This window comes from Phaethon aethereus (assembly GCF_964289735.1).
Source record: "Phaethon aethereus genome assembly, chromosome: 25".
Classification (NCBI taxonomy): Eukaryota; Metazoa; Chordata; class Aves; order Phaethontiformes; family Phaethontidae; genus Phaethon; species Phaethon aethereus.
This window is the reverse complement of record NC_138601.1, coordinates 6,056,826-6,075,723: the sequence shown is the minus strand read 5'-3', so window position 1 is coordinate 6,075,723 and position 18,898 is coordinate 6,056,826. Positions and strand designations below refer to the sequence as shown.

Sequence of the window (18,898 nt, the reverse complement as noted above, 5' to 3'; positions counted from 1 at the left end):
TTGTTGCTTCTATTAACTGTTCAAATACCAGGATAAAGTATTAATGTGGTTATGTATTAAAATGCCATAGCACTTTTTTAGCAAGCTATTTGAATATTTTTGCTGACTTTGGCTATTGGTGTAGAACAGAGGATGGCTAAGGATTGGTTTCAAAAGCATATGAATTCTACTTCTGCTTTGTGCAGAAGAACGTGCGTCAGCTGCAACACACACAAGACAAGCGTCTCCTTTCCATGCACCCTAGTCAGTGGATCTCTTTGAAGCTTGGGAAGATTAACGTGTTCTGTAAGTGATTTCCCGTGTTGCGCTTTTCTGACTGTTAGGTAGAAATATGGTCTTATTTGTACAGAATCGGGGATGGAAGCTTCCTAGACCTCCTTCTAGCACACTTAACGTGACACAGTGAAGGATCTGGCTTAAAATGCTTTACTCGGGAAGGAGACCTGAGGTTAAATATTAAGAGACCACTAAGGCTGTAAGAAGCAGCTTGAGACTAATATCATAAAGAAACCAGGTACCTATGAGCGGATGTTGGAGGCTTGAAAGTGATACAAAGACTGGGATATTTCTCAACGGAAAAGAGAAACGTTATACAGTATGTCGTTGTTATCTCTTCAGAAGGATTGTACTGCCCAGCAGCCCATCATGGACAGGAACATGTTACGCTCAACAAAATGTAAATAAATGCTTAGAGACCACCTCAACGTTAGCTAGACGAGTGTCGGAGGACTGGCTGAACAGGTCCTGTTGGGCTGTGGTGGTTCAGGCAGTACCATTCTCCAGCAAGTCACCTCGTCGCTGCAGCTCTGAGGTGCTCAGAACAGTTGACTGACTGTTAGCGGTGTTGCACTGAGCCCTCCGTGCAGAAGCGTGTGCTGGTGCGATTTACCCAATAAGCTGTAGCAAGGTACGCATCCTGTGCACTCAGGAGGTGTCCGTGGGGATTTCATTGTCTTGCCCAAAGCTTAATTATTTGCACAATTACAAAGGTTTGTGTAATTTACGTATCTCTATTATTGAGATGTAAAATTAAAATCAGTACTAGAGAGAACTGTCTTCACGTACCATGTATTTACTGATGTTTCCCCATCATTATCTGCAGGATAAAATGGTCTGCTTGCTTCTTTGTACCTCACTTTTGCTGGTATAATAAAATGAAACAAAGACAAATTAAGGGCTGTAACTATGGATTTCCTTGATCTTATTTATCTATGTAAAAAATACAGATTTAGTAAATATTTTAACTTTTTGTTATTTAATTCCGTGACTATCTTTATGGCACAAGGCAACATTCTTGGCTCTAATAAAAGACGCTTGCATTCATGCTAAATGTGCATGAAAGGATAACAGCTCTGATTTAGTTTTAGGATACATTTCATAAGTGCTAATAGCTTAACAACTTGTCTCCAGTCAGGAGTTACGCCCTGAAGAGCTCAGGCCACTGCTGGATGGCTTGAATTATTAAGTCTGTCTTTAAATGCATTGTTTTTTTCTTGCTGTGCTTTGGTAATAGCTAGTTAAGAGTAATGGGAACTACGTGCATAATGAAACTCTTAGACCCATTATTGAGAAATGAGAGCTGCATACTTTCATTTAGGAGACAACAGAACCAAACATTTAAAAAAGATTTGCTGGATAGTTCTGTTGTTGCTTTTTTTTCTTCTCTCAGTTTGCCTTTATTTTGTTGGACACATCGGCCCATCCTCTATTCTTGCAGTTTTTTGGATAGCCTCTTCTGATACTAGGCTTCTTTGCTGTAGAGTTAACAGAGCTTTACATTTTGACGTTGCAGAGACCACAAAAATGTTCCATATGCAGTGGTGGTAAAGATAGATAATTATGGGGTAAATGTCACTAGTGGTTAACACCTCAGGGCCACTGCATGTGTATTTCTGTTATGTAACTGCCAGGAATGAATTTTATGAGTCCTGGAGCTATTTTTTTTTATGTTCAAAGGTGATAAAAGACTTTCTGGTGAGGAAAAAAAGAGGAAAAAAAGCTAGAGGAAAGAAAGGAGGAAGGAAGCAGGTAGCTGTGACACTGTTAAGAAAATCAGCCCTCATAGTAATGAAATCTCAAGGCAGCAAGGCATTGAGTAAAGGCTTATCTGGACAGGTCAGATCTGTGCCTCCAGCTAAACTCGCCAGCCTAAATTTGGGCACGAGTGGGAGATTGAAGTATCTGCGGCTTATGTTGTCTTCAGAGTGGTCTGCTGAGCGCTCAGCACTTTTGGACATCAGGGCACATATGTAGTCCTCAATTTTTTTTAAATTCCTGACACGTGATCCCTATCAGAATTTCTAAATGGGAATTAGACTTGCATTCCCATGAAAACCAAATAGAACTTGTGAAGATAATAGGGTTTTTCCTTTTTATTGAAAAAGGAAGGTAAAAACATCTTGTGCTTTGTGCTTTATAAGAATTCACTTTATATAGAGTTACTAACACTGTGCTGTGCTCACAGGGTGCAGAATGAGATGGTAAACTGAAAGTGTAAGTTATTCTGTTCTATAATTTTTTGAAGTTAAAAATAATGCTTAATCCCTTTTCTGGGCACATGCCAGTGCTCAAGGCATAAAGAAGTTGTGCAATGAAACATAACAATTATTTGGTATTTATTTCTTTGAAAATTTTGCTTTTTCAATTTTGCTTTCAGTCAAGAAAACAGGAATTTATAAGATTATAATAACTGTGTCATGAATGGTTCTAAATATTAAGTAACTCAGGCTGCTTTTCTGTCTTTTGCAGATTCACAGGCAGGTATGGACCTAAGTAACTCTCAGGAACAGCCCATGGCTGCAGGTACTGTGCTAGTCAAGTTATGTTCTTTCGGCCTCTCTTGACAATTTTAAATTTAAATGGAGAAAAATACATGCATTGCAGCTTGTTTAGATTCCCAGGACACTGAATAGCACAGTCACAGATATGAAGATGGGCATTAAAGGCAAAAAGTAACTTCTAGAATTGAAATAAGTGCAAGTTCAAGTTCAATATAATATTGGAAAATGACACTAAAGGGAAAAAAAGACTATATAGTAGGAAAGGGAATGTTTTCAGAAGAAAGCTGGAAGTTTTGATTAGGGAAGCAAGAATAATGTGATTCTTTTGGTTGACTGCATTTCTGAAAATATGAAAACAAACCTCTTGTGTGAGTTGGACAAGTGTTTTACTTTCTTGTTAATAAAAAAATAATACATTTTTTCAGATCCAATGTAATATTCAGCTTGAGAAGGATTGGGTTTTTTTACTATGCAACTGTTAAGAAGTTAAACAATTTTAACAGCAATTTCACAATCTTGCTATGCACTTTAAAAATTCATGGGATTGTTGAAGAAAGCAGTCATCTTTTGAAACAAAATACTGATCTGAAATTTACGGAAATATGCATAATGTCGAGTTAGTCTGTATCACGGATTTTATGAAAAGAGGCTTTATTGGAAAACTTCACTCATAAATTTCACTATAGTTGAAAATTTGGCTTTATTTCAGAGACGAGAGGCGTGGATTTCTGGGACATACTGCTGCCACAGTGATCAGCAGAAAAACTTTCTGACAATGTTGATGCTTAAAAACGCGTCTGTGAAATAAGCAGAGAAGTGCAACTGTGTTCAAAGAGGCTTCCGATTAAACGTGCTTGAGCAGTTTCCTGGCCTGGGGCCAGAATGATTAATATTTTGCCCAAATGAACGAAGTAGAGCTGTGATTCCTTTTCCATGCTCTGAAGAGCTTGTTTGCTTACCTGCTAGCAGCAGTCGTCAGAATACATACGATGTATAGCATTACATAGACTGGATTTTATTCCTGTTTTGTTGTCGTTTAGAACCACCTCCAGAATAGTTAAAACTGAGCAAAAGCTTAAGACGTAGTTAAAGGTGGGTACTCTGTGTGACAGTTTGTATATGATTTCGGGAAGCAAATCCATTCAACCAAACTGCAACTAATGACTCTATTGGAAGAACTTTGTGGGCATTGTGACCAATATTGGGAGCCTGCAGATACTTTGAGGTAATACCTGGAAATATTCTTGGAGCATAAATAGTTACTTGTTGGTTTGTTTTTCTCCCAGAAGGACAGGAGGTTTTGACAGACTGTAATCTGAACAAATCCCAGGAAATGGAAAGTATGGATAATGCGGAAGATATGAAGGAACACAGTCACTCTACTGAAGAAGCAGGAGGTAAAGTAGAGCTTGAATTCTGATAAATAATAGTTTTGTCTTTTTATTCATCCGATTATGCTATGAGAAGGTTTTTTTTCTGGATCATGGCTCTGGTTTTCCTGCATGTCTGTTAAAGGGATAACAATACAATTAGTTTAGAGCTTTTCAACGTGCTCTAAAGGAGGAGCAACTGTTTTCCATCAGGGAACCTCACAGGCATTTTATAAAGGTCACTTTTACAGGATCTATGAAAAATGGGTAGCAAGATAAAAAAGCATATGCATACGGTGAGCTCTTCTGTTGTCTGTTGTAGTATACAAATTCTTAAAAGTAGTTTGCATGTGACAAATGCATGTGTTAGGACTGCATTTTTTATTAATGTTGTTAAGTTACTCTGATATCTGAAAAATAACTTGGCAATTTTTTTTTTTTTTTAAAGAAAGCACAAGTTACAGGACAACTCAGCCCTGTAAAATTTAAAACTGTAGGAGTAATCCTGTATTTTAAACTGTGGGTGAACAGAAGGTTGGTCAGTTTACCATGCTTATTGTTTAATTTGAACAGTAAACCCTTCCTATACAACTCTGAAAGAAGACACAGGTATGAAGTAAATTTTAAAACAATATGTACTATTTATTATTTAAGAGGTCCTACATAAATGCATATTTCTGCATACCTTTAAAAACTAGGCCCTGTTCACTTAATAGATAAAAGATAAAAGAAGCAGCTCCTGGACTCAGCGATCTTGCAGGCCCTCAGAGTTCAGGATTTGTATATGCGTGTGTGACATAGATGTAGCGCAAGAGCTTTGAATTTCTTCCTTGATGTAGAAGCTCATAAACTGAAATCACAGCATTAATAAACATTCCTGCCAGTGAACTGAGCGTGTTCGTTTATGCCAGTTCTCAACCACAAACAGTGAAAAATGCTGCCTGGTAGAGGATGTGGTATACATATACTGGGGAAAAGACACACATTGTTCTACCAGATTCACGTTGCCCTTCAAGTGCTGCGTGTCCATGGCAGTACAGCAGTGTCAAAGCAAATTGTGCCTGTGGCTTTGGTTTGTAGTTTTGAGGTAGCGTTTACATATCACATGAATCAAATAAATCACTAGAGAATTCTCTCTGTTTTGGTTGCCCGTGTTCCCTGCAACATAAACGTGATGACTTTATTTTGGACTAAAATCAAATGTTCAGATGTTAAACTTTTGCATTATTAAAGACTAAATTTGTGTCTCTTTATTAACAAAGTACAAAACAGCATAAAACACTCAAGGGAGTGCTGCACTAACAAAAGAGTCCCTGAAGAGGGTGAAATTAATCTCCCTCAGGTATCTACAGCTCTGGTGTCTAGAACTGTACCGGTGTCTGGCCTTTCTTGACGGTTGCTGGAGAGGGAGCATGCAGATTTTCTGACCGAATTTGGGTGTCTGACTTAGGATGAAATGCCTCGTGTCCCCACAGCAGCTGCTGCTTAGCAGGACTCCATGTGTAGTCAGTGGAGAGTAGCTTAGTACAGATGTCTGTGGTGTGGAATCTGGCTTGAACAGGTAAGTTCCGCTCGGCTTACCCTAAAAAGAGAAGTTTAATGTTTTTATCCACAGAACATGGAAGGCCTGACAGGGCATCTGATCTGAATTTCAGATCCCACAGCACATGAAATATTCACAGCCATAGTCCAGCTCTTTGTCTAGCCCTTACACCATTTCCACTCGCACTAGCTCACCTCTTTTACCTCTGCTTCCCCAGTGTCCCTGCCCTTTGCTCCTCCAAGTCACTAAGCTGTGGATACAGGAAGCCAGGACAGGGTTTCTTTCACAAATCCCTCAATATTGACCATCTAAGAGGAATTGCTCTAGCTTCTCCCCACCTTCCCACTCCAGGAGCCCTGTCTATACCACTTGCACGCACAGCGTCATGGCATCCAGGGAGTCTTTTTTCAGTTCCTTTGCTGTCCTGTGCCCTTCAGCTTCACTACCTTTTCTCAGGCTCTCTTCCATACATTTAAGTCAGGTACAACTTAGAGACTTGTGAAAGAATGCTTATTTTGATACTGCTCTTATACACCATTCATTTTTTATATTGCTGCTGATCTCTTGAGGTCTCTTTATAGTTTGTTCTGTACTGCAAATACTGAAAATTTACATCTCAAAGATAATGCTATAAATATCAATAAAACATCATTGCACTTTGATCGACTCCCAAACCATTAGAGTGCTCCTTCATTATAAAGTGAGTATGAACCTACTCAGTACCAGTGCTCTGTTCTTTGATTCTCACTATAGGAATAAAGATATGATTCCTAGGAGAAAGCTTTTTTAAATGTACGAAAAAGGTAGTTACAGTATCTCAGTGTTAAATGGCACAAAAATATATTGTGTTTACTTCATTGCTTCGCATACAGTTCTCTACAGTCATTCTGATACCGGAAGGACAGTGAATCTTAAATATTTAAGCATGCTGTGCTAGTACTATAGGCTGTGCAAATATTAGTAGGTGCATTTAAATTTCTTCCTAAAGCCCAATGCCATTTCAGTTGCTGTTGGATACTAAAATTCACAAATAATCTTTGCTTTCATGTCACGCCTACTAAATAAGTTGCAGGTCAACAGCAGCTACGTTAGTCGCTGAGCAGTCCTTGTGGGTCAGTAACTATCTGTCTTGCTGCTAGATAAGTGAAACCGCATTCTGACAATGCTGCCCTGGTGGGAGTATTATCTTTTGGGGATCACTAACTCTGGTGAAAATGAATATATAGTATTCTCCAGAATCACAGAAGAGAAATATTGTCAGCATCGGTGATGGCTCTTGGGAAATGGATTGTGCCCTGCCTACACCTGCAAAGTTTGTCTGCTTAAAAAAAAGCGCTCTCTGGCACTTTTCCAGATGTGATCACTAATACCCTCAGTACACATCAAGTGTAAAGAGAAATAGTGAAAAATGTTTGTGTGGTTCTCATAACTGTTAATCGTGGCATCCATGGTCCATCCCTTTTGTGAATGAGCAATTCCACTTCAGTATCTTCACGATTCATTGTTGATGATAGCCTGCAACACAGAAAACTCTCCTTTTTGTATCCTGAAGCCCTGCATGATCCATGCCCGCGGGGGTTGTTCTATCTGCTGAAGGCCATCATAAGAACATGAGGCCACTGACTCATAGATGAGATCAAGCATTTGATAGTCTGCTTTCCACTGCCTCAATATGTCTGTAACATGTTTTTCTTCAGTACAATTACGACTGGTTTTTCCATGTTCTGTCAAGCATTCATAGTAAGTAGTAATCTTCTAGTTTCTTCGACTACACATTTTTTGTGAATATTGCATTATTAATGGGTGACACTAAATACATCGTGGGGACTTATTCTGAGACTTTGAACAGAAGTTGGAGCCTTGTCAAATCTAGAAGTTGTCTAACTGTAGTTCGGTGGAACCTTTTATGTTAGGTCTGCAGAAGGTGGTACTGTGATCCTTTCCAAAGGCTATAGATGTTTCATAAAGGCACTAAATAGCTAACGTATAGGGCTGAAACGTCATCATAACTGGTGCTCATCTGGTATCAGAAAATCCACTTTTTCAGCAAACAATTCCCTGTTTGTACTTCTCTGCGTGCGTGCAAACACGCTGGCTGACGTGGCGTTCATTCTGTGTCGTAAGTGACGAAGGTGAGATGCCACTCAATGAAAACAATTCAACCTGTCCTATTGTACACCCCTTTTAAAAGGGCTTCAACTGTGATGATTGCTAAGTATAGGGCAAACAATCAGGCAGAAGGCTATAGTAATATGTTAATTAAAAGCTTGATGGAGAACAAGAAAAAAAAAAGAAAGAAAAAAACCCTTTTTTTTGCCCCAAGGGAATGGAAGCTGCATGCTGTTGTGCACATGGTGTACGCTTGCCTGCAACCATAAAAATATGCTGTTCCCATGGTGCTTCCTGTATCTAGTCTGAAAAGAGACAAGCAATGAGACAGACAGGGGAGGAAGCACATAATGTCCCTCGTTTCTTTATGTGCCCCCAGCACCGTTACCTTTGGTGGCCAAAGTTGAAGCATCCTTAATTTAAAAATTAAATTAAAAGAGCCGTGTTCTTTCCTATGCAAAGGAAAGCACAAGCGTTTAATTATGTCTTAATTCCCTCATCTGTTGAGGCAGACAACTTTTGGGGTGTTATGAATGTTAGCTAGCTTTCATGGTTGTGAAATAAAAAGAAATAGAAGCCACATTTGTGGTTTATGGATGCTAATTGCTGCTGCGTTTAGGTGCGAAAGGAGGCGGTTAAAAGGCTGGAGTGAGACAGGAGAGGATGACAAACCCTCGCCGAGGCGCGTACTGAGGTCCCAGGGGTGCTGCTAGCACACGCACTTATCTGCTTGAAAAGGAAGTGCCGTTTTTTATCAGAATATTACATCTCCCAAGCCCAGATCGAGCCCTACTGCTCATGGGACTCGGGGGTTATCTCACAACATCAGCAGTACTGTGCTGCAGAAGTTCACTTAACAGGGGATTTCTGCAAGTGTTAAAACCAGGCGAGGAGCCTGTGCTGCTCGACTGTGTCAGGTCTCTGCCTTGGTGGCTGTGCGTGAACTGAAAGTCGCATCTGAGTGTTACCAACAAAAGATCCTCCTGACTTTGTTTTTGCTCTGCAGTGCTGTGCTATCAGCAGCAGGAATGCTGCCAAGCACGTTCAGTGACATCAACAGTCAGTTGTGTCACCGCAGCCTGGAAGTGATTGACATCAGCTTGGACTCTCCTGCACAAAGGGTAGCCCAGAGCACCCAGGGCTGATACAGAAACTCGGGTTATTCTGACTGCTTGAAAGAAAAGTGCAGCTATTTCTCGTTCTAATTAACCCCTTATAGTTAACAGAAAATAGAATTTGCTTTTGAGATATCCCGACTATCGGCATGAGCTATCAGGCAAGACAAGGTCTGGAAGGAGGACGCGGGCACAGCATTTTTCAATAGATGACGAACTTCTTTCCATAACTTTTTAAACTCACTTTTTAAACTGCATTTTTCCTCACTTGTTTTACAGTGTGTATCTCGGATTCATACAAAGTAATTCCTTGGAATTAAAAGTGAGAGAAATAGTGATTCCTTTGGCACCAAAATGAAATCTAGTCCAGGGCAGATGAGTTGTGGTGTGTTCCCTGCCACCCTCCCCAGCAGGAAATAAGTGAAGATGAAGAAAACGGCCCTAGGAACTCAAATCACATGTCATTGTAGAAATTAATCCATTTTTAGAAATATGGGTTGGTGGAAAGGAAATCAGTTAATTAAGATGACTCATGCTTTGCCCCCAAACTAGGCTGTTCATTTGGCACAAAATGTGTGAGTTTAAGGGGCAGATTTACTACTGTTTGAGCTGCTGGAAAGGTACCAGAAAGCAGAAATGAATCCACAAGAGTCAAAACTTTGCTAAAATGCAGCAAAAAGTTCCACGAGTGTTGGAATTGATGAAGCTCGCTTTCCAGTGGGGTCACGTCTTGTTGCTGAGTGACTTTTAATTGAATTATGCAGAGTTTGCATCACGTGCCTGACACCGTATTTTACTTCTGGTACCTCAGGCTAGCTTTGCCTTATCCCCAGCGCCGTCTCCCATCACACTGCATTCACGTGCTCCAGTTCTTGTTCCTGTTTTTCTTCCTTCTGCTGCTCTGCAGGAGCTGTTAGGAACTTGGTTCAATTCGGAGCTCAATTCCATGTATTCTTGTTGAACAGCCTGTTGCTGCACCTCACCTACCAAGTGTGCCAAAAGCACCGACTGTTCCTCCTGATGCAGGAGCACCACCTCCGGGAGCGGTTTTGGGAGATGCAGGTGCTCCTGGGCCATCTGTTGAACAGGCCAGTTGTCGGAATAGAGTAATTCCGAGAAGCTTCCCCGGGTAGGATTGGATTTGGTGTTCGGGTCTGAACGTTACTAAGGGAACACAGAGTGGATGCGTACGCTTCTGTAGAAGACCCGGCTAAAAGTAAATCACAAGTATTTAATTCTAAAAAAATCAATTTGGAGAGAATGTATTTGTAAACTAAAATTCAAGTCTTGGAATCTAGATTATTTACTACTGGATTTTTTTTTTAATGTTGAATCAAATCAATACACTTAGTTTTGTGAAGGTTATGGTGCTCAAGGATTTTGAGCAGCATCTTAACCAAGCTCCTGTCTTCAGTTTATAGGTGTTAAAATTCCATTGATATTTATCACAGATTTCCCCGTTCTTCATATTATAATATGAAGAGAAAATATAATCTAATATTTTTCTAGTATCAAACACAAGCGTATATTGCGTTGTAAGAAGGACTTTGGGGAGATTAAAAAAGGCTAAATGAAACCACGCTTTCAACTTCTCGGATTTGAAGTTCATTTGAAAAAGCAGTTGACCAGAGACAATCATGCCTGAGTGGTCATATTAGTAATAGGTCCCTTGGTATAACTAATGAAGGCGATTATCTGAATTTAACATGTGGCCTTTTTCAGTCTGACTGTTAGGTCCAGATGTTCTCTGATTAACTGTCTAATTGAAGTCTGATTTAACGGTTATGATTGTATCTGGCTTTCTGGACTTTAGGAATTGTAATTTTAGAACTGTTTTCTATGAGTGATGTTATCTTAACTGTAACGGAAGGGAAGAACTCGGACAGTTTCATCCTTTCCTGTGTTGGTTTTGGTTTTGTTTGGTTTTTTTTTTTTTAAGAAGGAGACTTTAAAGATATTAAGATTTGAAAAGATAATGCTAACAGGTGTCACAAATGAAAGAAAATTCATCTGGGACAGGCTTTGGAAAATCTGGGCACTGTAGGCCTGGGATGTGGGATGGCGTTCCTTCAGATCCTCTGTGCTCCTGTGCAGTGGGTATAGGCAGTGGAGGAAAAATGACACGCTATTGACACTTTTTAAAATTAAATAAATAAAAATAAAATCCCACGATAGCTTTAGCGTAGTACTAGCCATAGTTTCCTAGCCCCCAGTCAGATTGTCTCAGGTAATAACATTCTGCTTCCCCAAATTCCGTTTGTAGTGTCGGTTAAATGCATTATTTTTCATTTCCTTCCCTAGACCATGGCCTCGTGCTGCCTGGTGTTGCTGTGCGGTTGTCTTGTTTAACTCCAGCCTTGGTAGCACTCAGTTTTGGATAACATTTTTCTATTATAACTTCTAACATATTTTGCAAACCTTTTGAATGAAAGTCCTAAAAGCCCCACTAGGTTACTATTAGGCAGAAACTGGTAATAGATGAGACATATCAGGTATGAAATTATAGATTTACACAGGAATGCACATCTTTATAAGAAAAATTCTTGTATTCGAATAAGATGCTTTAAGAACCAGATACGTAATTCAAATTTCCTGGCTCACATGAGCTTGGAGATGATGTATGTTGTTTGAGATTGTTGTTGTTGTTGTAATTAATTGTACAGCTAGATAAATTATACTGTGTTTTAATGATAGAAAGACACTGGTATTAATGAAGTAGAAAATACACATCCGAGTGCTTGGAAAATGATGCCTGGTTTGTTGGGTTTTTTTCTTTCCAATTCTCAGTGCTGCATTTCAATTTGATTTGTTTCAAGTCACAATAAAAACAAGGAAACTCATTACCATCGAGCATGCACTCCACAAAGGGGAATTATGAAAGTTTCTCTCCTATTTTTAGAAGTGAAATTTCCACCAGGTGCATACTGCACTGGTTCATTTAGGAATTACCACTCAAGTGTGCTTCGGACAGCATCTGAACAAAATAGATGCTTGTTTTTTGTACAAAAATGGCTACTGAACAACAGTGGTAAGAAAATACTGGAAGGCACAAAGATAAAATAAAATCAAAGCAATTATGTCCAAGTAATAATTTTTAGTAAATCAAGCAAATGGAATCTATGGATTTCCCGTGCATTGTCAAACAGAAGCACTGCACGTAGCACTCGGGGTTTTTGGTGCGGAAGAAGCTGCTTTGGCCTCTAGTGGCACAAAAAGGGCACCTCAGCTGCGGGGCCGCCCGCGTGGGACCAGTCCAGCGGCGTAGGCGCTGTACGGGGAGCACGCGTCGGCTGCCACAACCTCTTCTTTACTCTTGTGCCACTGCTGTCGAGCTGGAAGCTGATACTGTGTCTGGGCGACTGCTCCTTCCTTCGCGGGCAAGCAGGGATCTCGCACCAGCGTCGCGGCTGTTGTGGGAAAGGGAGCTTGTCGCTGGAGTCGGCGGAAGAAACAAAGCCAGGTCGGGCCAAAAAGGCTTGAACTCCTTTCCCTTCCCTAGAGCTGGTATCTGCGGTGGGGTAGAAGACAGACATGGAGAAAAGTTGCCTTATCTCTGACTCTGTTGCCTCTATTAAAAAAATAAAAATCTTACGTTGCTGTTGTGTCATGTAACATTTTATAATTCCCCATTACTTATAGTCTCCAAATTTTCAACGTATACCTGTATGTTATGTGTAATTGTTTTCTTCTTGTTATTTAAGGAAAAAACCTTAGGTATAGCATCAATTTTTTTTCCTTTTTTTTTTCTTCACAGTTTATAATTCTGGTGGGATGTACTGCAAAGCTCTCTCTATTCATTAAGGAATATGGGTGTTTTTTAATTCATGACATATCTTCCCCCACAGCGCGTTAATTCCATTGTAGAGGTGTTTTTCATAAACATGCAGGATTCTGACTTTAATTTGGAAACTCCGCTGACTTTTTCAGTTTCACCATGTAGGTCTGTTCTGTTTCACGCTGGTTTAGGTACAGGAATCTCGCATTCTGGGAGGGGACGAACTCTAGTACGTGTACGCTAGGTTTTGGCTTTATACTGCTATTTCTGGGGACAGTTTGTGGAAATAATGGCGATGAATCATCAGTTAATACCTGTCAAGTCCAGGTAGTCACAAGAATCCTTCAGTATGCACACGTATAGACTCCTGTCTTGTTCTTCGGCATCTGAATCCTATTAACAGCTGTCAAAACCTGGTAAACTATTTATATGCTTTCACAATTTGTTTAATTGGATAGTTAGGAAATGGCATACAAGAAAAGCTTTTCTTTTTTCTTTTTTTTTTTCTTTAGTCTGGCTGAACATCTGTAGCATTAGGGGCTCATTATCTCTGAATTGGCATAGCAAATCAGCAGCATCATTAAAATGCCACATTAAGATGATTAAGTTTCTTTGTTATCCAGTTGACTTTTTGCATGTGCTGAGGATTTCATGATTATGACCCCGCTCCTTGTAAAACACTTGAGCAACATCACCCTTTTGTGCCGTTGTCTTTAATAGCTTCTGGGTTTTGTTCTTTGTGCTCTTCATAACACTGCTGGTAAACTTTGCTTAACAACAGTGCAAAACTTACGTTGTTTTCTCTATATTTGATGCCAAGGTCTTGCATTAAATATAGTAATTGGGGGTTTTCCTTCCGAGACTTCCTCCTAGAGAGAATAGCTAAGGTAACACTCTAGCTTGTCCTAATTGTTTGATGCTATTGACTTCTTTTTTTATTCGTGCGTTTTATAGAACATATACAAGCGCTGTTCATGTGGTGACTCAGTCTGAAGTTGCCACCACAGCTTTATTTTGGATTTTTTCCAGAACCCATTGTTTTTACAGTGTTTCAGGTGAAACAAAAATATTACTCTGGAGTACGTCTTTCATCTTGTAATCATCTCCCCAGGAAATGAAACCATGTGCATCAGCCTTAACGCATCACACTGGTACTTTGTTGTGTAAAATCTACAACTTTTTTTTCTGCAGTATATATTACCTTCATGAACTCCCTCAAGAAAAATAGTTACCTGGGTTGGACACCATGAATGTTTTTTTCCTCTTACAACCTCTTTACTTTCCTCAGCATAGAAGAGATGAGAGCGCTTCTTTTTTTTCAACTGGGGGAACTTTGTTAGTGTTGTTAGGGATAATTGTGTTTTTCCTCAGTTAAATTTCCCTTTTCTACTTGAAGTTACAGCCAGCTTGCTCTTGGTTAAGGCGGACCAGCCTGGAAACTCCCTAGTCTCATTAAAATATGTTGATATGATTTTTAAATGACAGATACGAACCTTTCCACACAGCTGCCAGTCTCCTGATCTCACGGCATTCCCTGTGCATGCCAGTACACAGAGCAAAAGTCAGGGCTGAAAGAGGAGTTTGGTTGCTTCAGACCTTTGCAACCACTTGGTGAATTTTAGGCTGACCTGTACTGAGCCGACTTTTCCTCAGCCTGCTTTGTACCAAAGCTTTCTTCAGTATTGCTGTCAGGAAGGCAGAGTAGACTCTAACAATAACAGGCATGTCGGGACAGAAAAGTTCCAACCCTTCTAAGGTTTATTTGGTTAAAAAAAAGCCTCTTCCCCAGTGGCTTCTGCTGTCTGTTGTTCTCGGCCATCAGAAGGTGAGTTTTTCCGTTGAGGTTCTTCAAATGCCTACATGCAAACTGCAAAGCACTCGAGCTTTGGTGGGATATCGCTGCCAGCCGGAGTGGCGGTGGTGGAAAAGCCTTCATGGAGCTGGGCTGCGTCCTTCTCTCTTACTATAAGAGAACGCAAGTACCCCAAGCAGTCAGCGTGCAATGCGGAAAATGCAGAGGTCATTATTTTCCGCAGTGGAACCATAGGATGGCTTGCCCAGTTTGTGCCAGTCAGCAAGTGCTTGCCATGGGGAACTCAAACCAGCGTTCACGCTGCGCTGCATGGGCACTGGTGTAGCTCTGTAAAAGAGTGAAAAGCTGTGAGCCATGAACTTGTGGTGAGAAACAGTAGAAAAGGGTAGAGAAGTCTTCTCAGCTGGAGGTTACAACTAGTCCTCCACTGCTAAGCAACTGCATTTGATGCAGACAAAAGGTGAGACGTTAAGAAGAAAGTGGGAATTGAAATTGTTTCTGAAAGTACCAACAAGGTGCAGCTGCAGTGTGTACTTCCTTTTACCATGCTGTGCAGGATGTAGCGAATTATTTTGGAACTGCCTCCTTTTGAGAGGGAAAAAAACAACCAACCAACCCACCGAAAAACCTTTTTTTTTTTTCCTTTTTTTTGGAAGAGAGATTCTGTTGAAAGCTACTTTCAGCAACTGGCAATAATTTTTCCTTAGAGTGATGGAAATGGATGCATAAACTAATTTTGAAGGAGTCTTGATAGCGGGATCACCCTCGCACCCTCAGACGTGAAGTTGGCAGCAGAAGGTACCTGCAGAGGAAATCCTGGTGGCAGCAGGAATCCCCGGGATGTGAAGCAGAGCTGGTACCGGAGAAGGCGCAGATTAAAATGGCCCATTTGTAGGTGAATCTAGACCTCCCTGCGACCCTCTCAGCAAACACCCAAACCTGCCTGAGCTCTTCTGGGACCAGGGCTCTCAGTCCCAATACCAAACTCTAAAAAAACCTCCAGGATGGGGGGATAAAAACACACCGTATGGGGGAAAAAGCCACCTTTCTGTGGATACCACCATCTGGGAGAGCACCAAGAGGGATCTCGGAGTATCCCGCACTGCCGTGGGTTCTCGCATAGGATGAAGAAGTTATCAGCCAGCTGTTTCTTCCACCTCACTCCAGCCCAAACTAATATAGATCAGGTGGGCTTAGTGCAAACATTTAGGGTAGAGGAGTGATTTTATCACCAAAATACAATTGAAAATTTTGATTTCCTGAAAATATTAGTTGCCAGATCTTTATTTTTCAGTGCTGCGTTTATGTTGCCGCCTCATTTTCGCCGTCACCCAGTGTTTATTCTCGGCATTTGATGTGGTTTATTACTCAGAACCAGAGCTAATACGTATTCCGCAGTCCATGTTCTGTACTTTGGAGAAAGGACAAGTGGTGAAGTGCCATATTTAACTGTCTAATCCTCATTTGAGAGAGGAGCAGGTGGCCATGAGAAGAATACTTTCAAACAGGAAACTTTTTTATCTCGGTGCTTTTCTTCGCTTGGTAGCTTGAGGCATAACTCACGTTTCAGCCATAGCCGGGCTCTCGTCCAGATGGAGAAGTCAGCTTTAAGCAGAAAAAAAGCTGTCCTGTCGGTGTGTAAGGATTTTAATGACAAGTGCTGGTAGTGCTGGAGTTAATAGTGGAAATTCAGCAACGTAAGTTGGGAATCATCAGCTGTTTATACAGTGTGACCAATTTGCTTATATTTTTACATGGGAGCATTATTGTTAGTAAATTATTAGCTACTCGTCACGTTCTCCTCTTGCCATGCAATTGCATTCATTTAAGGCAACGTCTTTGGTTTTCTCTGGCCATGGCTACAGGTCCAGGAACCTGTTCAAAGGCTGTGGATGCTAATCTTCATGAGTCTTTGGGTTCTTTGCCACATACTCGTGATGTGGCCTTGGACTAATCTTTTAACGTTTCTGGGATTTATTTATCAGGAAATCTTTACCCTGCCTCTGCTATTTTTACTCACATAGAAACCTTACGATACAGGTATCAAGATTATCAGATGCTCCTCACACATTTGGGATCCTTGGATAAAAATTGCAATTTGCAAGTGAAAATTAGGGTTATTGATTAGGTTTAACTGGTGAGAATCTATAGCATGGGAGCACTGGAAGGCTTATACTGGATCAGACATATTTCAAGCACCAGAGGTTCCACAGGAAGATATAAGTATCCTTTTTAATTTTTGTCTTTCTGTATTTCCAATTCACAGGAACAGCCCGAGACAGTAATTTCTATAGGCTAATTGTGAGTTGTGGGAATAAGTGTTTGCTTTTGTATCCCGTATAGTACCCTGTAATTGCAGGAGAAGTTTGTACTGTATTATACTTTTATAATCTGTAGAAGGAAATTATCCATCAAAGGTAATTAACAGCAGGTCAATATTTTTAAAGGTTATCTCACTGTGAGTATCATTAAGTGTACACGACCCATGAAGATTCATGTCTCAACTGCATTTCTTCATCTTTGGGTGTTTAAGTGAAACTTCTAGGAAGATTGATTATGTAATTTTATGTAATTTTTGGTGATTTTTTTTTTTCCCTAAGATAGCCAATTGTGTCTAAGATGAGCATTTTTTCACATTTGTGCTTTCTTTTACCTGCAGATGATGTGGTTAAAGTGAAAGGTGAATACAGTGAAAGAGAGGAGAGTGCTTTAAATTCAGAGCCTATGGAAAACCCAGAAGAATCTGAAATGCCTTACACCTATCCCAGACAATATAATGACTATGAAAGCATTAAACTGGAAAGACATTCTGGTTCATATGACAACGTCAGGCCAGCTAGTGGAAAAATGAATTGTGATATCTGTGGATTAGCCTGCATTAGCCTCAATGTCTTGATGGTTCATAAGCGTAGCCACACTGGTAAATATCCCTATATTGTTCTTGTAAGAGCTGAATACTGACAGGATAATAATTTGTAATCTAGATTACTTATTTTAAAAAAGGATACCAAAATCAGGATTTCCTTGTTCTGTCCTTGATGCAACATGTTATCTTTAGCAAGTGACTCACTTTTCTGTGCCTCACTTTACCCACCTTTCTTCTTATCAGGGCCGAATGTTAGTAAAAGCATGTTTGTGAGGCATTTTAAGAATTTTTGGATGAAAGGCACTATGTAACTTAAGTATTTCAGGCACAAAACGCAAGTTAGATTGGTTTTGTGCTGCCATTTCCAGTCTGTATATGCATTTCTCTTTGTGCTATACTTTGGCAACAAACCAATGAGCATCTTAGATTTTGACTTGCAGTAAGACAAGCCTACTTTTTTTTTCTAAAAATTGCTAGCTTGTTGGAATCAGCCTCCTCCAGAACACTCATTTCCATGGAAAAACTGTACAGTGTTTTCCATAGTTGTGCATATGTTACAGGAAGCTCTGGTACCAGAGCTCCCACTGAAGTCAACGGAAGGGCTGTGCGTGTTTCTATAGAAAGGAATTGATCCAGTATCTCATTCTTTCCTCTTCCAAAAAGGAAAGGGTATGAGGATAGCATGATACCCACGTAACCATTAAATGTCCTTTTTTGTATGTCATTTTAAGGTGAACGGCCATTCCAGTGTAATCAGTGCGGAGCTTCCTTTACTCAGAAGGGTAACCTCCTCCGCCACATTAAACTACATACAGGGGAAAAACCTTTTAAATGTCATCTTTGCAGTTATGCCTGCCAAAGGAGGGATGCGCTAACAGGTCACTTAAGGACACATTCTGGTAAGTGACTTCAAAGACACTTCATGTGTTTGAGATGTGTGTCACTAGGACACTAGGCGTGGAAATAAAGAGTCAGTCAGCAAAGTTTGCTCAGCCGGTCTGGTTTTGAAGAGTCGACAAGTAGCAGCGACCACTCGCTGTGCCCGCTGTGCTGATGGAACCGTCTCGGGACTCAGCTCCCCTCCTAATGCAGAGAGAGCGCGTGGGGAAACCCGCCGTCACAGCTGTGTGCTGTGAGGAACGGCCAGCCTCCGTACCTGCTTGCACAAAATAACGCCTCGGTCTTTTCAAACGAGTGGAGCTAGCTATGCCAGCGAGCTCTGAATTTGAGGAGTAGTGTGAAGAGATGCTTTGCTGGGACCTCCTTCCGTTCCTATCCTCAGCTGTCAGGAGAGCTCTAGGAGCATCAGCCAGGACAGCGTGACTCTATGGCCGGTTAACACCTCGCTGTTGTGTAGTGCCTTTCATCTGAATGTCTTAACATGCTCAACAAATGCCAGTGGTTTTTCTCAAGGCTGGTAGGATGTTCCAGCCGTTCTACAGATGGGAGAAATGGAGGCACAGAGCTGAGGTGACTCGAATAACAAGCCAAGTATGAACTGATTAATCTTAGTCTCCCCAGTTCTGC

General features: G+C 40.6%; 1 protein-coding gene across 4 annotated transcripts in view; it reads left to right on the top strand.

Annotated features, from left to right (window-relative positions):
- Positions 1-233: 233 nt before the first annotated feature.
- The window catches only part of IKZF3 (IKAROS family zinc finger 3), a gene marked incomplete at its 5' end in the record, with an annotated part of 33,051 nt that continues 14,386 nt past the window's right edge, over positions 234-18,898 (top strand). For 2 of the 4 annotated variants that reach the window (XM_082010675.1, XM_082010674.1), the window contains one exon: positions 16,679-17,425. In XM_082010675.1, coding sequence (XP_081866801.1) covers positions 17,125-17,425 — 301 coding nt within the window. Of the gene's footprint in view, positions 286-2,748; positions 2,803-4,066; positions 4,178-16,678; positions 17,426-18,102; positions 18,271-18,898 lie in introns of those variants that run through there. The other 2 variants (XM_082010672.1, XM_082010673.1) reach the window with 2 other exon arrangements.